General features: G+C 35.3%; 1 protein-coding gene across 3 annotated transcripts; it reads left to right on the forward strand.

Annotated features, from left to right (window-relative positions):
- Positions 1-1,495: 1,495 nt before the first annotated feature.
- SMARCE1 (SWI/SNF related, matrix associated, actin dependent regulator of chromatin, subfamily e, member 1) lies at positions 1,496-22,040 on the forward strand. 3 transcript variants are annotated; one of them, XM_051994547.1, is made up of 11 exons: positions 1,496-1,619; positions 3,532-3,583; positions 3,762-3,805; positions 6,942-7,046; positions 14,043-14,123; positions 14,468-14,599; positions 14,691-14,862; positions 15,665-15,837; positions 16,676-16,777; positions 17,426-17,681; positions 18,952-19,178. In XM_051994547.1, exons 2-11 carry the CDS (start codon positions 3,577-3,579, stop codon positions 19,056-19,058), a joined length of 1,179 nt encoding a protein of 392 aa, XP_051850507.1. In that variant the 5' UTR covers positions 1,496-1,619; positions 3,532-3,576; the 3' UTR covers positions 19,059-19,178. The 3 variants fall into 3 exon arrangements, with proteins under 3 accessions (XP_051850507.1, XP_051850504.1, XP_051850505.1); XM_051994544.1 differs by lacking the exon at positions 18,952-19,178 and adding an exon at positions 21,765-22,040 and having other exon boundaries at positions 1,508-1,619; XM_051994545.1 differs by lacking the exons at positions 6,942-7,046; positions 18,952-19,178 and adding an exon at positions 21,765-22,040 and having other exon boundaries at positions 1,508-1,619.
- The last annotated feature ends 262 nt before the right edge of the window (positions 22,041-22,302 follow it).

Here is a 22,302-nt window from a genome sequence, read left to right on the forward strand (position 1 = left end):
ATATACACACATATACATACTTGCCAATATATATGTGTATACATATATGTGTGTGTAAAGAAAAAAGGGCTTAGAAAAACCCTTAGGTTGATACTCAAGAAACTTAAATTCCAATCTTAAACTGATTTAATGTACTAATCTAAGTCAAATGAAATCAGCTCATCTCTTGTGGACCTGTTTTCTCATCTGTCAAAAATAAGTACTGGATGAGACCAGGACTTCCCAGTTTGTTTTTTTTTGTTTGTTTGTTTGTTTTTTGTTTTTGTTTTTTTTTGATACCCCAGACCAAAAGGTAATCTGGTGAAATGTATATACCTTTTCTCAGTATAACGTTTATATGTTTATTCATTATTGGAGGAAATGCTAAATTTCAGAGAGAAATTGGTAAAAATGAAGATGCATTTTCTTTTTCATTTCCACATTCACGGTATTCCTGACCCCACCACCACCGAATCTCTCCACCACATTAAGATTTCCAGGGCAGAGATTCTGAAAATCTTTCTTCCCCGCCCCAAACCTAACTTTCCGAGTCTGTGATCTGAAAGCTCACAAGATAATTAGGTTACTATGGAAACAGATTAGTTGCCTGGCAACAACTTCCTTTCCCTTTATTCCCAGGATGCAAGTTGTTCTGTTTGAACACCCTTTTTCTTCCCTGAAAAATTGCCCTGAAACCTTGTGTAGGAGTAAAAGCACTAGAGCTTATATTGTCACAGTATACACAAACATTAGAGAGGAGAGGTAAGAGAGCAGGTGGGTCCCCCAGGTGTTACTTGGAGATGCCCCTAGCTCCTGCTATTTACTCCCCCTGTGACACTGGAAAGTCAATTACCTTCTCTAAATCAGTTTCTCCTGCAAAACAAATGGATATTGACAAAACGTTCTATTCCTCAAATTCTTTATAAATTCTGAATTTTATAGATCCTAACCCCACCCCTCGTGGGTGGGTCATTCCCTCCCTCATTGCCCGCCGGGTTCACGAGTTTATTTGTAGTTGACAAATACTGCTGCCAGATTAGGAGAGAGAAGTGGCTGACCTTCTACTCAGCTCAGAAAAAGGGTGAGCAGTTATCTGTTGACCGCCTTGCGGGAGCACATTGTGAACTAGGATAGCGCGCACGCATGCATACGTGCACACGCACAACCACAGTCTTACGCAACGGCGAGTCTCGCATCCTCCCCCAATTCGAGTCTGTGCGAGCGCGCGCTCTGGGCCACGAGGTACTACATTCGCCATGCACCTGGAGCCTCCTCGCGCTGGCCACGCCTCCAGGAGCGGCTGCTTCCTACTGGGCCTCTTCCTGTCTATGGGCAGTCGTCTTCCTCCCCGCCCCTCCCACTCCCGCGCTTGTGGCGAATCTGCGGTCATATAGAAAAAGTCGGAATTTAAGAAACTTTGGGGAAAAATAGAGACAAACTTGGTCTCAGGTACTTCCTTGAGTGGAAATGCCGTTGCTTTGCGCTCCTCCTTCCTCCCAAGACTCGCCACTTACTTCAATCATTAGTCCAATTTTGTGTCGAAAGTGCGACCGCGAAAGCGGCTGCGCCGCGCGAGGGGGTGGGGCCTGCGCGGGACAAAGGAAGAGGAGCCGGAGCGGCGGCCTCTCTCCAGAACCCGGGTAAGTGAAGCTAGACGGGGAATACGGGGCCTTTGAGCCGGGGGTGAGAGCCCCGTGGCACCCCTGTCTTTACCCGAACCCGGGACCAAGCTGGGCGGCGGGGGCGGCCTAAAGGCCTGGTGGGAGGAACGGAAGGAGGGAAGTCTAGGACCGTTCCAGCTGGAGTGGCCTCTGGAGCTCGCCCTCCGTGGACTGGGAAACCGGAGCTCTTTGTATAGGCCGCAGCCCCAGAGGAACCATTCTATCCTTTTCGGTCTGCTGAGAGAATTTAAATATCGAGGCTTGTATCGCGGGGTGGGGACGCAGTCCGACCTCATTTCCCGGGAGCAACCTGGTTCTTCCATCCTGCACTCCGAGAGTGCGGCCGGAATCTGGCCGAGCAGGCTCGAATGTGACAGCTTGTAAGGGAAGACTCCATAGCTAGAGCTCCATGACATCTGCATGCTCCTCTTCCTTAAAAATGGGGGAATCCCTAGAGTGAGAGGCTATATCCATCAGGAATTCCCATCCCGTTGCAAACATGATTTCTCTTGTTCTAAGGAACCTTGTTGAGGTGATACATGCCCCCCAAAATCATCTTTGTCTGATGCATTCATTCCACATTGCAGTCACTGGGTGTGATGCTGGGTGAAAGTTATCCTGTAATGTTTAGGGCCTTTACTAAAGGAATCCTTAACTTTGTCATTTTTCTGATTTTTATTTAAAGCTTTACCATTTGTATGTATTTAGAATGAGGCATTTCTTTTAAAACAAACACTATCATAATTTCATAAACTTAAAGCTGGAAGAGACCCTAAGAGCTACCTGGTCCAATCTCTTTTCCTTCGCCCCCTATTATTTTTTAGATGAGAAACTGAGGCCCAGAGAGATTAAGTGATTTGCCCAAGATTACATAGGTTTAAAAAAACATATATAGATGTAGTATTAGAACCCTGGTCCTCTAGAGACTATTCTTTCCACTGTCCTTGGTTGCCCCATTTAGTCACTTTATGCTCACAAATCCTTTGTCCAAATCTCAGAACATGATAGATTGAAATGCTATTTCTGTAAAAGTTAACAGTAAATAAAACAAGTATATAGGATTTTGATTTGCAAGAAACTTTAGAAATCTATATCAAAGATTCTTAAACTTTTTGTGCCATGGACTCTTTGATAATATGGTAAAGGCATTTTTAAAAATAAATAAAATGCATAGGATTAAAAGGAAGCAGGGGAAACCAATTCCATTGAAATACATTTGTCAAAAGTATTTTTTTTTAAATTGCATGGATCCCAGTCTGAGAGCTCTTGATCAAGTCTGATCACCTCCTTTTGCAGATGAGGAAATTGAGGCCCATTACTATGAAGTGATTTTTTAAAACCTGAGGCCTTTGATTTCAGATCTATTGCTCTTGCTTATATATCATAGCTGCTTCTCTTTTTGAATATTGGTAGTTTTATTTTAAGAAGTAGAAATTTTTACTCTTTACCCAGTTTCAAATAGTAATGAGCAATTTCAAAGACACTGAATATAAAGCAATTACTACCTAGTTATTTTCTTTGTACCAAATCATTTTTAAAAGGAACGTCTTTAAATTTACTTATTTTATCAGCAATTATTTCTTGAAATGAGAATAGTTCTGTAATTTCATAAAATTTCAAAGTAAACTTTAAAAAACTATGTGCTAGTCCAATAGCTGTTATTTTTCCCGAATTAATTTATAATAGTTGTTTTAATTCTAGAAAATTAACTTCCTAGCTACATTCTTAGAGGATTAAAAAAAGAGAGAGAGAGAGAGAGAGAAAAGGCAAAAATTGGAGTTGTTTTACCCAGAAACACTATTTTGTTTATCATATTCTTTGACTGCTTAGGAAAACATTCTCTCATGCATACTTTTGATTTTCTTTGTTGTTTTGTTGTTTTTTTTTTTAGTGTCCCAAGTTCATTGTTAAGGGACTGAGAACTTAATCTTCCAAAATGTCAAGTAAGTTTCATTTTTTATATTTATCAAACTATGTGAATAAGGGACTAATGCCCTAGCAAATGGGAATTCCAAAATATTCTTTCTCAAATTTTTCTTCAAAACAGGGCCATTGGTAGTTTTGTTGCTTAGTATTATATCTCCGTTGTTTACAAGAAGTTATTTATTTTCTTTCAAACAGAAAGACCATCTTATGCCCCACCTCCCACCCCAGCTCCTGCAACAGTAAGTTTTAATTTTCTTGTTAATGTAATAGCCAAGTCTGGCCTTGCTACAAAAACCCAGATGTCTTCCAGTAGCAATCATTCAGTAATACAGCAACCAGAATGAAAACATTTCATGTAAAAATAGCATTTCCTTCTAAATATTTAAAATTTCTTCACATTTTGCCTTGAACTAACCATGAAGTTTTAAAAGAATAAACTGCCAAGATACAGTGATCTCTCGATTGCAAAATAAATTCCCAATGGTGAGTTTTTCTTGTACTGGGAAAAAATAAGAACCCGATTATCATAACTCTAAATTCAAATCTTTTTATCTTGGCAATAGTCATCATTTTAAAAGAAGTTATAGAATTTCAAGCTCAAAGGGACCCTAACAGTCATCTAGGCTACTAATCCCATCAACTTATTAAATGAAAAAACTTTTGGATTTTTACCTGTCAGAATATTGCATTTTCTTCAATAAAAAAAAAAATCTTGCCTTCAGTTGGTTGTTGCTTATTTCCTTCTGTCCATATTCCTTTTTTTTTTTTTTTTAAGTTACATAAGTCTTTTTTAGAATTGTGAGCTCCCTAATTTTATAACAATTCTTAAGTACTTGCTATAAAACATTTTCATACTGTTTAGGGAAGGGCTGTGTTATAGATGAGCCATATTATACTAAAATAATAGTATCATTACATTTCATTAAATAGAGAGATAATCATAGTTATAGTGCAGTAGTTTATTTTCTCAGCAAGATCTGGTCCAATGCATACGAGACCCTTACCTGGTCAACATGAAAGTAATTGGCCAGTCTGCAAATCTGATTTTGAATAATTAGTTCGTCAGACTTCAATGGACTTGATTCTTAGGAGTTTAAGAAACATTGAGTTAGTTCACTATATCACAAACTCATGTATATAAAATCTCTGTGTTCCCCCTCTCAGATTATTTTGAGCTTTTGCCTAGTACTAATATTAGATTCTTTATATGTTGCTACTTATGTGTCTTCCCCCATATGATAATCACTATGGTAATTAATGTTTCAAATTAACTCCGTTTTATTTACATTTGTTGGCAATTTTTTTTTCTCTGTATAGTGAGATGCTTTTAACATAATTTTAAAATCATATTGCATGCTTTTAAATAGGATAATTTACACAAGTCTTAAGCATTCATAAATGTGGTCATTTCTGTGTTACAGACAAATGGTTCTGAAGGGTCTGTGGAGTATTACCCTCCCCTTAATCAAAGAACATTTATTAATAAACTATCTGAGGCACTATATTAAGTGTCATACAGATAAAATTGAGCAAATGTTTAAAGTCTTAAGTATAGTTTTGAAATCGATATGATCTATAATGTTTCAGCTTCTTATTTTCTGTAGTTTACTTGGTTTTTCTTACATTACTTTGTTTTAATAATTCCTATTATTTTTGTAACCTGTTAGAGATACTCATTGATAGAAATAGATTCTTTTAATCAGTATTTAGGCAAAAATTCAAATTTGTTTATTTGTAATTCTAAGTGTTTAGCAACTGAAAAATCACATCTTGTTTTGATTGCTAAAATACAAAAATGTATTTCTACCTGTCTTGAGAAATAGTTTTACATTGTTATATCATGATAATATTGCTTTAGTTATTAATTGGTAAGAATTCTGATAACAGACTGATGTCAGATTAATGGCTCTTTCCCTCACCTTCTCTTTTCTTCCACCAAAAAACTACTCAGAATAAATGCATTCATCTCTAACATTTGCATTTCTTCTGTACTTTGACTTCCTAAATTGTTTTTTGCGTCTTCCATAATAGGAAAGACCAGGAGTTGGTCAACGGCTATTTCTCCTAATTAAATTCAGTATTTCTTTGTACATTATATTTAGATACTAAGGATGGGCCACAACAGCATATTTTGAGATTTTTTATTTTGCACTAATAAGTTGAATCAGAGTGAATTTATGAATTGCGTGTCTGTATTATACAGGGCTAAAATTGTGAATCATAATGTTCAGATAAAATGGTTGTTGTCAGCTTGTTTTGGTTTGGAGTTTCATAAGAAAAGAATTGACTATTTTTAGTGTCTCTGTTGCATCTTATGCATCTTTGTTGTGATTCTCATGAACATTGAACATGTTTATATGAACTGATAGAAATCCTATGAGGCTCCTGTGTATAATGAACTTAGGGCTATTTAAGACCCCATTTCACTGTAATGACAAACACAATGTTTTTGCTGCAAATTAAGAAATTGAATTTTTAAAATGTCTAGTGTTACAAAAGAACTAAGTAGGAAAAGAAAAACTAAACACTATTATGTAGGACTTGACTAAAGAAGTAGTACACCTTAAGACAAAATTCAGGAAGTATTCGGGATTGAGCTCTAGAAGACGAATCAAAGAAGCGGAAGTGGAAGAAGAAAAAGGAGCTTATAAAAGTGACTGGATTTTTTTTTTTTTTTAAAGAATAGAATGTAGCCCAAAAAGAAAGTTTAAACAAAATCCATGCATTTCTTACAAGTCTTTGTTTTGAAATCATGTGTTTGACATCCATTGAATTCCACAAGGTATGTTCCCCTGTATTCGGGAACCCCTGTCTTAGCTAAGCAGGTGCTTGTCATTTTTCACATTTACATGCAATTATATTTTATATATATACATATTATATATATATATCTTGAGAGCAGATCCATTGCTTGTTTTTATTTGTGTGTTTGGTAGATGACATCATTGGTGGTGTCCACATAATTGCTTAACAGTGTGCTGTCTTGTATGTAAAAATGTTCCTGGACTTCTGGTGTATCATGTTTCCAGGCCTCTTGTCTCAAAATACCATATATTCCTGAGTTTTGCCATTTAATAGCCTAAATTAGAATGTATGTGTTTGTCATTTTTAGACCCATGCCCATTTTAGTTGATTTTAAAGTTAATTCTGTTAGTAAAACTAAATGCTTTATCTGCCAAAATAAAAACAAACCTGCAAACAGGTTTCTCTTGGAGATGTTTCCGTATTGAAAAAGCCAACCAACTACAACCCATCATTTGCTTGTTTAAGTTCAGGTTGCTTTTGCATGCCATATGCAGATCATTTTTCATTTCTGTGTTTTCCTCGTTTGAGCTCATTTCTCATTCGTGTTTTTGTCTCATTTGTTTCCATCAGCAAATGCCCAGCACACCAGGGTTTGTGGGATACAATCCATACAGTCATCTGGCCTACAACAACTACAGGCTGGGAGGGAACCCGGGCACCAACAGCCGGGTCACGGTAGGAGAATCAACTATTACAGCATCCAGCAGACACCTGGAGTTGACCAGAAATGGCTTCAATTAGGTCCTTCCAAATCATGGATACAGCCATTTTTAAAAATAATTTGACTGCAAAATTAACTTTGCTTTTTCCAATATTTTGTGCACTTCCATTGTAATATTTTACATTTCCCCAAAATGGAGTTTTGGGGGAAAAAATTCTTGGAACAGAAGAATATCTTATTCTACTTGATCAGTAGGGGGAAGCCTAAATACTGAATTCACTTACTGAAAGTAGACAAATCCACAAATTTTTGAAGTTTAAATGTCTCCTTTTAAGATAGAGAAGTTTATATTTCTTCTAATCTTTTAGGGATTAGATTAAAGAGCTAACTTTCTAATTAAGAATGAAACCCATTGAGTAGGTTAGATAAAGGATAGAGAGGACTGTCCTTGTCTGCCAGAAACTTTGAGATTTCCATTCTCGATAATCCTGGCAGTTCATTTGTTCTTTGAGTTTAATAACAGATCCACAAGCAGCCACCAAAAGAAAGCAAATAAGGGTCTTTATGTCACCTCTGCTATAGGAAATAAATCTTTTAGGTCAAAATTTGATGAATATGACCTCCATTTCCAGAGTAGAAAGAGAAAGCAATGTAAGAAATAGATTTTTTTCAAACTTGTTATGCAACTTAATTTAAATAAACAACTTTTAATATGTTATAAGCTCACTTTTAACAGGATTTGATGGCATTAAATTCAGTAGGAGGCTTGTCTCATACAAGTAAATTTAATTATTAAAAAAGCAAAAATTTAAAAACCATACCATAAACTTATAAATCAAAAAGCCAAATTAATTTCCAAATCTAGGTGTAATGTTAATTAAAGTTTATTCATTGAATGGCTGTTACAGTTGAAATATATTCTAGGTATGGGTAGTATAATTGATTTTGATAGCCATAAAAGAAACCCTCTCACCCTGTAGTAAACTGTGAGCGGAAGCTATTATCAAAATTTGTGTTAAGTCGATTTCTTGGCTTGATGGGTTCCTCTCCGCCTAGTTTTTTCATTGTTTCTACATGATTTGTATTTCACAAGCATATCGGGTTTTATGTGCCATGCCTATTTCATGGTATTTTAGAAGAGAATCCTAAGTGTGTGCATGTATGTATGCATTCTTTAATGCATACAACTTTTATGTATGTTTTTTGTTTTTTTAGCCTGAGTGCTTAACTTTGAAATGGCAAGATTGTGACAGATTAATAATACATATATAATTAAAGGAAAAAATACTATTGTATTGTATTGTATTGAATGAACTATGTTAGTTCATTCAAAATACTGGCCGAAAGTTAATGCAGGCAGCAAATTCAATGGAATAATGAATTTGAAACTGTGTTCTACAGTCAGCTCTTGATTATCAGTACTGATGGAGTAGAAATAATGATATCTGTAATCTCCAAATAATTTTCTTTTTTACTTTGAAATGTATATTGAATTTAAAAGTGAGTGTGTCTGACATGTGAATTCATTGTCCACCAAGTAATGAGGGAACACTACTCCAGGAAGAGCTGGAAAACTGTTATCCTAACTCTTAATCCCTTCTTCATCCTGGTGATTGATGTCTTAGGACAGCATTTTAATTGTATGCTGACTCCAGGGTGGGCTGGTATGTAAATGGTGGGGTTTAAGAATTTGTGGCTCTTTGGGTTCTTTTTCAATTGTTTTCTTTATATTTTTCTCCTGTGGATGAAAGATTAAGTATTAACTAGCTAAACTTTCCTAAGTCCTTCCCCTGAAAGGCCTTTTAAATGAAACTATTAATTTCAGTTCAATAACTTCAAACATTGCAGACATGAACTCTGTTCTCTTAACTCTTTAAAATTGTGCCCTCTTTCTGCTATTACTCTTAATAGGTCCAATCTTTTCTGGATTTTATTTTACTTGATGTTTTTTACCCTCACTGGAATCTAGCTAAAAAAATTTGGCCCATTATGATCATCTGCTTGAGTACTTTTTTCATAACTTTGGGCACATCTGTTGGGTGAGTTCAGAGCCCTCAGACCAAAAGGAAAAAAGTGACAATGGAAAGGTCCTGAAGCAGCATGAATATGTTCATCCTTACAGTCTATGTTGTTAACACATTTGTCAAACTATAGTAGAATAATAGAATATAAGATGAGAGGAGAGGCCCAAATTAATTATTTGCCCATAAATACACACTTGTTAGTGACAAAGCTGAGTTTAACAACTACATTTCCTGACTCCAAGGGCAGTACTTTTTCTACCACACTATAATGCTGTAAGCTAAGTTCTTTTTTTTTTATTATTTTTTTTTAAGCCAAGTTCTTAAAGGACTCTGTTAAAACAGAAACCCCCTTTAAAGAGGATCCTTTAAGTTTGACACAAATAGGTAATATAATTGGCAGATGTAGGACTGGGAGATGGGGGATGGGTGAAGCACAAAACTACTGCTTGTATATATAAACTGACTTCCAAGAACATATAAATAGAATCTTTGACATAGGTTTTTCACATATATTATTTGATATAACAATCCTGTGAGACATTTGATACAAGTACTTCCCATTCTTTAGATAAGGAAACAGAGGGCTAAAAAAGTTCAAGGTGTTTATATAACTAGTAAGAGATAGAAATGGAACTTTAATCCAGGTCTCTTCTGACAGTTTTACTCAGTATTCTTTTAGTTAACTCATTTCTAATACTGCTGTGATGGCAATTTAAAAACTACCTTCTTGATTGCCCATCTATGAGAATTTTTCTGAATTACTCTTTAAGTCAACAAGTATGTTTTAAGTGCCTATGTGCCAGAACCAGAAACAACCTAGGGGAAAAAATTTATTTTATGCTCAATGCTTTATTTTCATATTTTAGTCTGAAAAATCTGTTTGAGATTTGAGGATACACGTCAATTCAAGAGATTTCCCCCAAAATGGTAAAGGACAATGGAAAGAGCCCTGAAGTTAGCTTCAGAATTATGAAACCTGGACTACAGCCATTGTTCTATTCCTAAGTAGGTCTGTGTCTTGGGCAAATTACAAATAACCTCTATGGACCTTAGTTCTTCCTAGATAAAATGAAAGGTATGGTTAGACAAGATCATTTGTTCATTTCTTTCTGTGAGTTTCCCTCAGTCTTTGTTTAAAACCTTATTTCCCTTCATTCTCAACCTATAGACAAAACAAATAACTACATTTCTATAATTACCAGTGAAACTTTTTTTGGAAAATCTAATGATAGCAGTCAGCTCTTCACAAAGAATTGTAAAGGCAAAATAATTCATATCTTGAATCAAGGTGTTTTAATACAAAGTCTCAACAAAAACTTCATCTTGTTAGTGTTAAATAGTTAACTAGTTCTTTAGTAAGTACTTCATCTACTCTAAATATCTGAAAAATAGGTAATAACCAAAAGGATCTCTCTGAACCAGAAAAGTAGATGTCACAAGGTCTTCATATTAACAAGGAATTTTATTACTGGAAAGGGTCTTTTAAGACTCCTTCAGAATTTTTTTTAGTCTACTTTAGTCATACTCTCTGGTTTCCAAAATTAGAAAGTATAAGAGTAACAATTGCAGCCCAGTTATGAGACTAGCACCGTTTGACAATATGATACCATTCAAAGTCGTCAAGAAAAGGTATCTTCTGTTGAGGCATATATATCTAAAAATTATCTAATTATTTTCAGCCAGAATAGTAAAGAGGCCTAAAAGCCTCTTAAAAAATTATTGATGGGAGCCAGTCAGAAAGAAACTATTGAGGATCACTCATTGCCTAATAATGGAGTTTCACTGTATTTTGTGCAAATTAACTAGTTAACTACTGGGGACAACTTCCTGTGTTTAATGTTTTTAAAATGTAATTCAGGAAATGGGTAAAAAATCTACAGAGATAATATCACTAATGCAGCCTTCCTTAAAGAAAAAAAATCAATCCTCTAGATCTGTAATGTGGATAGGTACTATCATAATTTGATCTTTTTTATTTTCATCTCTGGAACCCAAGCAGTGTAACGTTCTGGTTTTACTGCTTGTAATAACATTCTTATTTGCCAAAGCTTGAGGATTTTGTCATGGAAGGATTTTAAAATCCTTGACACAAAAATTTTAAAAAAGTAACTGCTAGCTCAAAAATTGTAATTAAGTGATAATTTTTAGAAACACATAGGCGCCTTCTTAGACACACTACTCTGGTGGTAGGCCCCATTATTTTTATTTGTTTACAGCTTAGGGGTAAAGTTTTCATAATTTGAGTGCAAATATAGGTTTCATCAGTTTAGCTGTACATTATTCCCATTATATTCAAATAATACAGCTGCCAATCAGCTGGCATTTATTAAGCACCTACTATGTACCAGGGACTGTGCTTAAGTGGAAATACAAAAGTAGTAACAGGGTCCCTGGCCCACAAAGAGTTCACAGTCTAACAGCAGAGACAAGATGCAAATAACTACATGCAAACAAAATATAGACAGTAAATTGGAGATAATCAACAAGGATTAACAGGACTGTCATGATGGGAAATCAAGAAGGGAGATTACTCGTTGTAGATAAAGTTTTAGCTTCGGATATAGAGAAGCTAGGAGACAGGTGGAGAGCATTCTAGGCATGGCAAAATCCAGGGAAATACTCAGTGTAGGGATGGTGTATTCTGTTCAAGAGACAGAAAGGAGACCAATGTCACTGGATCACAGTATGGAGGAGTGGAGGTGGGGAACTAGTTTTAAGGTAAAAGTTGAAAAGGGAGGAAGGTACCTGATTGTGAAAGACTCTGAATGCCAAACATAGAATTTTATATTTGATTCTAGACATGATGGGAAGCCATTATTGAATGGCAAGGGTGGAAAATTCAAATCCTGCATTTTAGGAAGATTAATTTGACAGTGAACCAGAGGGAAGACCAACCAGCAGATTGTTGTACTAGTTCAGTCTTGAGGTGATTTTGTTTTTCACTACTGATAGAAATATCAGTAAAAAGAAACATGTGCATTTGTCCAAGAGATGTTACAAAAAATAAAAAATACTGCAAGCCAGGAGACCCCTTCCACTCTTTGGATTCAGTTAGCCTCATGTGAAGCAGTCATTGAAGACAAGAACCAGAGACGTGGTCTGTGCTAGTCTCTATAATCCCTTATGTATAGCATTGTTTCTAAAAGAAAATGTATTCAGAATACCAAATTTACAAACGAATTTTACATATTACAAATTTAAAATATAGTACATTCATATGTTGGAGCCTGCCTTCACTCTTCCAATTCTGCCATTTCCACATTTTGCGTTGTTATGGGGAATTTTTTAAATTAAAACTTAGAATTTCAGAGTAAGGGAAGGGGGGAATAAAAAATTGTTTAGCAGCAGCTGTGTCAGTCACTGTTTACAACAAATGTCTCATGCAATCCTCATAGTAACCCTAGGAGGTAGGTGCTATTATTATCCCCGTTTTACAATTGAGGACACTGAGTTCAGCAGAAGATAAGTGATATGCCTAGCAACACAAAGTTAGTAATTGTGTACAGTAAGATTTAATTCATATCTATCTTCCCAACTCTAGGTCCAGCACTATTATCTACTATCCCACCTAGATGCCTCCAAGGATAAGGGCCCCAAAATAGCTTCTTGGGCCTGAGGTCATCAGCTATCTAACATAGTTAAAAGTCATATGATGAGAATCTTTTTTTTCTCCCTCTGCCCTTCCTTTTTTTTTTTTTTCCTTTCTATTCTTCCCACCCTTCACTCTATATGTCTTCTTTCTCCTAAATCCCCTTTCTAACTCTTTCTTTTCCTTTTCTCTATAGTTTACATGAAAATTATGTTATATAGTATGGAACTTTTCATAGTTGATATAGCTTCCAAATCCTAAGTATCCTAGAGCCCTGTATCTTGTACTGTAGTTCCCTATTACCTAGCTTTTTTTTTTTTTTTAAACCTATTCACTAAAGAGAAAGAGATCCTATTAACTAATGCATCGCATCGGATACTTGAAGATTACTATTATGTTCCTCTTAAATCTCCCTTTGTTCAGGCTAAACATATCCAAATCCTTTAGCACATTCTTGTGTAAAATGGTTTTCCCATCTTAATTCCTTTGCCCATCACTACCTCATTCTCCTTCCTAAAATATGTCTCCTAATACTAGACAAAATATTCAGAACAGTACAAAAATTTGGATCTTGCCTCTTCCAAATATTCTTCGCCTTAAAACAGCATAAGATCCCAGGACTTTGAGTTGCTTTAACATGTTGTTGACTTTTTTTAAGCTGGTAGTATGTTCTTAAAGTCCCCAGAGCTTTTTTTACTTGAATTACTGTATAGTCATATATTCCCCATCTTGTGCTTATGCTATTGATATTTTTGAACCCAAACATAAAAGTGAAGATTTGGAAGTTACCCAGTTTCTAAGGTTGGTAAGTAATGGTTTGGATATTTTGGGTTGTTGATTTGGTCTGAAGTAGTTGGTTTGGTTTTTTTGTTTTGGAGAATAGGATTGGGGATTTTTTTGGTTTTGAATTTGGAATTTTACTATGTCTAGGTATTATGCTGTTAAAAAACAATGACAAAACAGCTTATCAGCAAACTAGATTTGTCTAGTAAGTGCTGAGAGGGCTCAGGGTTTGGTGCAGATAATCAAGTGTTGACTGTATGTCATTGGAACCAAATATTTGAAAATTAAAGGACCTAGAATGCCAGTTAGTGTTTCAACTGTAAGTCACTGACATGTATCCATATTTCTGATGTCTAAATCATTTCATACTGCTTTTGTCTTTTCCTACCATCTTTTTAGCTTAAGTATTAAGTTGACAAAGCAGTGTACCTTCAAAGACATTTTCTTGGTTTTCTGGTGATGCTTTTGTGAAGACATCTTTCAGTGGAGAAAACTGAATCTTGTATCAATGGACAAGTAGAAAAAAAAATTATTGTTTTTATGTCTTATTTCCAGGTTGCCATATGTTACTATTTGCAATTGATTATCCAGTTCTTTTTTTTTTTTTTTTACAGGCTTCCTCTGGCATTACAATTCCCAAACCCCCAAAGCCACCAGATAAGCCTCTGATGCCCTATATGAGATACAGCAGAAAGGTGGGTACAAAACTATCAAGAAGTGGGAGCAGCTAGGTGGCGCATTGGATAGAACACCAGCCCCGAAGTCAGGAAGATTTGAGTTCAAATCTGGTCTCAGACACTTAACACTTCCTAGCAGTGTGACTCTGGGCAAGTCACTTAACCTTAATTGCCCCAACAAAAAAACAAAGACAAAGACAAAAAATATATATCAAAAAGTAGAGGATTTGTTTCTATTTTAAAGCAGAATTTCCAATCTTAATGCTAGTTTTAAGTATAGGCTTTTATCCTTTTTTTAACCCAAGACTATTTTTAAGCCCACAGGTGATCATTATTAAAAATATGGATGTTTTCTTTTTAAGGTTTGGGACCAAGTAAAGGCTTCCAACCCTGACTTAAAGTTATGGGAGATTGGCAAAATTATTGGTGGGATGTGGCGAGACCTTACTGATGAAGAGAAACAAGAATATTTGAATGAATACGAAGCAGAAAAGGTAATGTGTCCAGGAGCAGGGTAAGAACACAGAATAGACCATTTGGATATTTTAATTGCAAGTGTGAAAAACCAATTTTGTCAAATTGCAGATAGAATATAATGAATCTATGAAGGCCTATCATAATTCACCTGCATACCTTGCTTACATCAATGCAAAAAGTCGAGCTGAAGCTGCATTAGAGGAGGAAAGTCGACAGAGGCAGTCTCGAATGGAGAAAGGAGAACCTTATATGAGCATTCAACCTGCAGAGGATCCAGATGGTAAAAAGGATGGGCTTTTTCAGTTAAATGATGGGAGGTCTTGATATTAAACACAAGCCTGCAGGGCCTTTCATTACCACTTCCCTTTTTGTGCTTTAAAAAAAAAAAATACAATTGCTGCTGTTTCTGATTTTTTTCCTATACTTTATCCTCAAAATACCTGATAAACTTCTCAAGTTGTAATCAGAATTTTCTTCCTGAATGTTTGTAAAGAACAAAGGAAGCTGGAAGGAGCCCTTAGCATAGATACTTTCAATTCTCCTATGACTGGTCTTGACTTGAATTAAAAGGAAAAAGCATAAGGCATTGTATGCAGGGGATTGTTTGAAGTTAGCCCATCCCAGGAAGTCAAACAAAAAATTAGAATTTTACAAATGGACATTTATAGTACTATATTATAAAAAGTTAAAAATAAAGGTTTTACTCTGTTAACTTCACAATAATTTACCTACTTTTAAATTCTTAAATCATTGCCAAGAATGAAAGACAGATTCAATCAATGTGAATAGACAGCCTTGAAACCAAAAGAAATTTGACTTCTATCTCCCATTGCACTTCAGCCAACTCCTCTGCTATTCATTGTCCCGTAAAAGTTTGTAAGAAACTTCCCACCTTGACCAGTTATCTCCACATGTCCTAGTCTGTGTTTAACATCAGAATGGTCATTGCATGGCTTTGTGCCTCAGCATTTTTGGAGAAACCCAGCACCATTGCTAGTGAGGCAATTAATTATTGACTTTGCAATACCATCCTATATTTGTACCTGTGAGTAGCATTTTCACAAACATTTTGTTTATTTCAGATTATGATGATGGTTTTTCAATGAAGCACACAGCTACTGCCCGTTTCCAGAGAAACCATCGTCTAATCAGTGAGATACTAAGTGAAAGTGTGGTGCCAGATGTTCGTTCAGTTGTTACTACAGCCAGAATGCAGGTTCTCAAACGACAGGTTCAGTCCTTAATGGTTCATCAGGTAAAGAGTGCTTATTTAGAAAATATTTGACACTTTTTGAGTAGATCTGTGCAGTAGGTGACCTGATTTTCTACTTTCATGAAAGTACATGTTGAATGCCTGTATGTTGTTTAATCTCTCTCTGGTTTGAGGAAAAGATTAAGGGTGAGGTCTTCTCCTTGAAACTTACTGCATAATAATGCATCATTTTAAATTACAGTATAGCATCTTGTAATTGTACTTTGTCAGTTTTTAAAATATAGATTAAATTAAATACCTATCTCTGTTATTTTTTTAAATTTAAGGTATTTTTCCTTAAATCATTGAAGGGTTTGAGAATTAATAACAAGTTAATATGAAATTCTGTTGCATCACAACAACTTTAGTAATAACTAACATTTTTATGGCACTTTAAACTTTGCAAAAATGCTTTTATCTCATTTTTTTCCCCCAATAACTCTGTGAAGCAAGTGCTGTTATTTTCCCATTTGGCAGATGAGAAAACTGAAACTGAGGGCAGCCTAATTATTTGTCCAGAGTTACATAATTTGAAAGTATCAAAGGCAGGATTTGAATCCAGGTCTTTCCTTATTAGATCTAGTCTTATATTTTCTACCCAACTACACAGATTCCATATTCACTTGCCTCTCCTGGATTTTAATATGTTAAAAATATTGTATTAAAAAAACAAAATGCAAAACTCAAACTCTTCTTTAATGCTGTGCCAATACAAAAAGGGGAAGGGGAACACTGGAATAAGTAAGGTGGATTTTTAAACCAGATTTTAGTAGTAAGTGGAATGAGCACAAAGAGGAACGCTCATTGGCTGTTAGTTCAACCTGAATTTTGTGTTTTGCAGAGAAAATTAGAAGCTGAACTCTTACAAATAGAAGAACGTCACCAGGAAAAGAAGAGGAAGTTCTTAGAAAGCACAGATTCATTTAACAATGAACTCAAAAGGGTAACAGTTAAATTCTATTTGTGATAGGAATTTTTTTCTTTATTATTTTTGGAACCAATTTTTTATTGATATAGAGAAATTCCTTTGAGAAAATTCCACCAGAGTAAATAATATAACCATATGCTTGGCACACTGAGAAGTTAAGTGACTTGCTGTGATCATATAGCAATTGTATGTTACAAGTAGAGCTTGAACTCGAGTCTTTCTAACTCTGAGATCAGCTTTTTATCTACCACTCTCCAAATTAATTAAGTATGAGGTTTTTCAGAGTATGTTCTCATCAAATGGGATTCATATGTGAACCTTCCCATAATGACTAAAAAATTTGGATTTGAGTAACTCAGGTTTTGAAATTGAAGTCTCTATTCATTCCTATATTTTCATTAGGTTACTGGCTGCTCTGTAATATCAGTTATGAGAGAGCTTTTGGAACCATCAATTTTGATGGCTTTCCTCATCAAACTGATAAATGTGACAAATAACTAAAAAGTGATGATTTGTCTCAGAGAAGGCCTAGATTCACACATTTTTGTAAAGCATGCAATATGACAGTTTGTATATATTTATAAATCCATTTTTGAGCCAGATTTACTTGTTTAAAATGAAACTTTGTTAAGAGACCTTTTTTTTCTCTCTCCTGGTTTGTAGTTGTGTAGTTTAAAAGTGGAGGTAGACATGGAAAAAATAGCAGCTGAAATTGCCCAAGCAGAGGAACAAGCCCGCAAACGGCAGGAGGAACGAGAGAAAGAAGCAATGGAGCAGGCAGAACGCAGTCAGAGTGGTGTCAGTGCTGCTGCTTCTGCTGCTGCTGCTGCCGCTGCTGCTGCCACCACCACGGAGGACGACCAGACTGCCAACAAAGGTGATGAGAAGAAGGAAGAGGAAAGCACTCCAATGGAGACAGGTAGTAACATCTGTCCTTGTGACACTGTCTGAAACCCTGTGCAGTGGGGCCAAAGCACACTCCTCCAAGTGTGGGCCAATGGGTATGGTGTTTAACCTTTTCTTTTCTACAACTATCCAGAGGGGCTGAACAGATTAAAGTCTAGCTCTGGGTAAAGGCTTTCAAACAAATGGGAGTCCCTTTTTTTCCTTCAGAAATAATCAGAAAATAATTGCAATTGTATCATCTTGAGTCTTAGTTTTCTTGTCTATAATGACAAGTGTCCCATAGAAAAACTTCATAGAATTCATAGATCTACGGCTGAAAGGGACCTCAGAAACCATGTTCCAATCCTCTCATTTTACAGATTGAGAAACTGAAGCCCAGAGATTGACTTGTCACAGAGGACACTCTCAGATGGAATTGGAGTCTAGGCCCTCTGACTCAAAACCAGAGCTCATTTCACTGTTCTTCCCCACTCTTTTGAGAGTCCGGTTTTAAAGTTTTCTTGTTTCCTTAACCTTTTACCACTTTTTACCTGCTCCCAATCCTCTCCAGTGTACAAGCAGGATCAGTCAAAAAATATTCAAAGAGAAGCAACCAGATATTATCCCAGCCCTCTTTCATACTTTAATTCTAAGAAATCGAAGAGGCACCTTTAAACCACAGACTTGAAATTCAGGTGTTTGATGTCCTCATTTCACATGTGAAAAGTAAATACTGTCCTTGTAAAGACTTAATTCAGTAGATTTAACACTTCAGATAGTAAAATTAAAAGTTTAATTATCTATATCTCTTACTATTTAGATGAAGATGTTTTTGATCTTGGCAAATTTGGAGAGCAAAGCATGTCTTGTGGTTAAAGCAGAGCTTGAGAATCAACATATTGTTCTTATCTAATTTACCACGAGACAAGACATAACAATTCTTTGTTTTATTTCACCATTTGTAAATAAATTAATGCTTATTTATAAAAGCTTTTTCCAGTCCATTAAATTGTTTCCTGGGTCATTTGAGAGATACATCCCTCTCCCAGGAAAGGGGAACCAGTCTCAAACTTTAGTAAATTATTGGGACTGTGGATTTATATTCTACCTATTTTCTTACTTGGGAGAAATTCATTAAGTGGAATATTTCTTGGGGAATGAAAAATAGAATCATTCTTAGCATATCGGTGACTTATTATGCCCCTGAAACTAAGGTGAAATAAAGTGTTGTTCTATTGGATTGATGGAAAAAATGCTGGATTCTAATCCCAGAAGCATTTTTGTTTGTTTGTTTTGTTTTAAAGGTACAAATGTAGAAAATAGAAAAGAAGAGAGAGATTCAGATGACCAGCTTGAGCATAGGATGAGGGGCCAATCTTACATTGGGCCACAGCCAAGCAGGACACCTTAAGATGGGGCTCCAAAAGCATGGAGAATCATGGCAGGGCCAAGGATTCTCAGAAGACTCCCAGTTCAACAATTACAAAACATTCTCCACACAAATAAAGACAGATCTAAATAATTAAAGAAATTTTAATTTCTCATGAATAGGCCTAGCTTTTATAATAAAAATGATAATACTATCTAAATTAATTTACTTATTCAATGTCATACAAATCAGACTACCAAAGGATTACTTCATAGAGCTAAAAGATTAATAAAATTCACCTGGAATAACAGAATGTCAAAAATATCAGAGAAATTAGTGAGAAAAGAAATTACAAAGGAAAGAGGGTTTAATCAATACCAGATCTCATACTATACTTCAAAGCAAATACTACAAAATAATCTGTTTACTGTGTAATAGCGTTTCTGATCTGTGTAATGGCTCAGGTACATATACAAAGGAAATGAATATACATCCCAGTGTTTGATTAACACAGACATCCCAGCTATTTGGGGAAAGTACTCACTATTTGACAAAAACTGGAAAGTAGTCTGGTAGAAATTAGGCATAGATCAATATTTCATAGCATATTCCAAATTAAACTCAAAAGTGGATATATGACAGACATAAAAGGTGATATAATAAGCAAGTTATGGAAGAAATTACCCCTCAGATATATGGATTGGGGAAGAATTTATGACCAAACATGAGATAGGATTACAGGATATAACATGCATAATTTTGATTACATAAAATTTAAAAGTTTTTGCATACACAAACCTCGTGCAGCCAAAATTTAAATTAGAAAAAAAGCAGGAAACTGGGGGAAATATTTTACAACTAGTTTTTCTGTTAAAAATCTCATTTTTCATATAAATAACTGAACCATATTTACAAGAATGAGAACCATTTTCCAAATGATAAATGGTCAAGGAATATGAACAGACAGTTTTCAAAGGAAGAAATCAAAGCTCTCAGTAATGAAAATAATGTTCCAGGTCTCTAGTAATTTAGAGAAATGCAAATTTAAAACAATTCTAAGGTATGAGGTAGTACCCTCATACCCAACAGATTGGCTAATATGACAGAAAGGAAAAATGACAAATATTAGAAGGGTTGGAGGGAAATATGAAACTCTGAACTAGTTAAGCCATTCTGGAAAACCATTTAGAATTGTACCCAAAGGTCTATAAAACTAGACCCTTTAACCCAGAAATATCACTATCACTATATTAGGCTATGCATACCCATATCAAAGGAAAAGTACCTATATGTTCAAAAATATTTATAGCAGCTTTTTTGTGGTGGAAGAGATTTAGAAATTGAAGGGATCCCTATCAATTGTGCAATGGCTAACAAAATTGTAATATATGGTTATACTGGAATAATACTATGCTATAAGAAATGTTGGGGGTGGAAAGGGGGATGGTTTCAGAAGAACCTGGGAAAGCACATGAATTGATGCAAAGTGAAGTGAGTAAAATCAAGAAAACATTGTGCACAGTAAAAACAGTGTTGTAAAAATAGCCAGCTGTGAAAGACTGAGTAACTGATTAATACAGTGATCCACCACAGTTCCGGACTAATGATGAAAAATGCTGTTCACCTCCATATAGAGAACTGATGGACTTAAGAGTGCAGGTTGAAGTAAATTTTTTTCCTTTTTCTGGGGGAAAGAATCATGGTTAATGTTGGAAATGTTTTGCATGTTATTAAAAAAAAGAAAACTTCTAGTACATAGATTCTTAGATTTAGAGCATGAAGAGACCTTGTAAGCTATCCAGTCTAACTTCCTTACCACTCTGTTGCCTTCTTGCCCACATTTTGCACATTAGGAACTGGTCTAGATAGAATAAGTTTCTTTCCAAAAATAGTCAAAGAGAAATTAGTAAATTTTTGAGTTACCTAGCTAATTTGTGTAGTTTTTTTTTTTTTTTATTGAACACTTTTAACTATGTACTCTTTGTATCGATATTTCCAAATTTATATTATTCCTGAGCAAAGGAAAAAAAAAAAACTTGGTCTTGTGTGACAGAGGAAGAAGCAAAAGAAAATGAAATTTAGTATAAGAATCAGGTAAACTGTTCTTACATTAATAGTTTACATACTAAAATTGGAACAGTGCAGAAAAGATTGGTGTGTTCCCTGTGACACAATTTCATGAAGTGTTCCATATTTTTACAACTCAGACTATCTTAGGGTGGGAGAACTAGATGAGCCAGCCAAAATTGTAGTGGGAAGGTAAAAGGACAGTGGGTTCAAATAGGATAAAATAAAAATTCAGTTAATTCAGATTTCCTAGTGTTCTGTGTATAAGGGCATAGAATAACTTACAGGAAGGAAATATGAGCAGCATCAAGGTTTATTACCTTGAGAAGATCTAGATCCCTCTTTGATCTGACTAAAAGGTGATTGAGGGGCCCTTAACTCAAGTTCTCATAGAACCTCTTAAAACTTATTCTCATATTTTAAAGGGGAAAAAATTGAATTAGACGTTAGACCAAAATCTTTGTTCTTTTAACAAGAAACGGGCAAGCAGCAATTATTAGTTGCCTCTTTCTCTGGAAGCTTTGATTTGAGATTTTTGAAATAGCCTTTATATTTAATAATAGTATACAATAATAACACTAATTTTGACACATTTTACCCCAAGAACACTAGTTTATCAGTATATTTAGGAAGAATAAGTCTTAGCCTTCAAACTGACAGTGGAAAAATATCTGATTACAGAAGAGACACACCCAGAGGAAACTACAGAAAGTCAACAAAATGGTGAAGAAGGTACATCTACCCCTGAAGATAAAGAGAGTGGCCAAGAAGGAGTAGATAGTATGGCAGAAGAAGGAACCAGTGACAGCAACACTGGCTCAGAGAGCAACAGTGCAACAGTGGAGGAGCCTCCAATAGACCCTGCACCAGATGACAGTGAGAAGAAAGAATAAATATTGATGAGTTCCATGTGTTTTGAATTATTTTTTTTAATGAAATACTGTTTTTGAGTTTTAATGGTGTTTTGTGGTTTGTGTATATGCCCTCTTTGTCCATCACCAAAGACTACTGGACCACTTACCTATGATATCCCTGGAGACAAAATGGCCTTTTTTCAGCGATTGTGCAAAGATCACTGTTTTCTTCAGATTTTTGTTTCTAGTCTTGACTACTTAAAAGACTCAAAACTTTAGTGGATGGAGGAATTCCCATCTCTTTTTATAGTATTGACTTTTGATGTTGTAGACTTGACTTTTAAAGATGCCTTTCCATGTCTTAC

This window comes from Antechinus flavipes, chromosome 4 (assembly GCF_016432865.1).
Source record: "Antechinus flavipes isolate AdamAnt ecotype Samford, QLD, Australia chromosome 4, AdamAnt_v2, whole genome shotgun sequence".
Taxonomy (NCBI): Eukaryota; Metazoa; Chordata; class Mammalia; order Dasyuromorphia; family Dasyuridae; genus Antechinus; species Antechinus flavipes.

Coding starts and splice junctions, on each gene's coding strand:
- SMARCE1 (XM_051994544.1), top strand. Junction 14,600..14,690: donor ATGAATACGAAGCAGAAAAG/GTAATGTGTCCA, acceptor GTCAAATTGCAG/ATAGAATATAATGAATCTAT. Junction 16,778..17,425: donor TTAACAATGAACTCAAAAGG/GTAACAGTTAAA, acceptor CCTGGTTTGTAG/TTGTGTAGTTTAAAAGTGGA.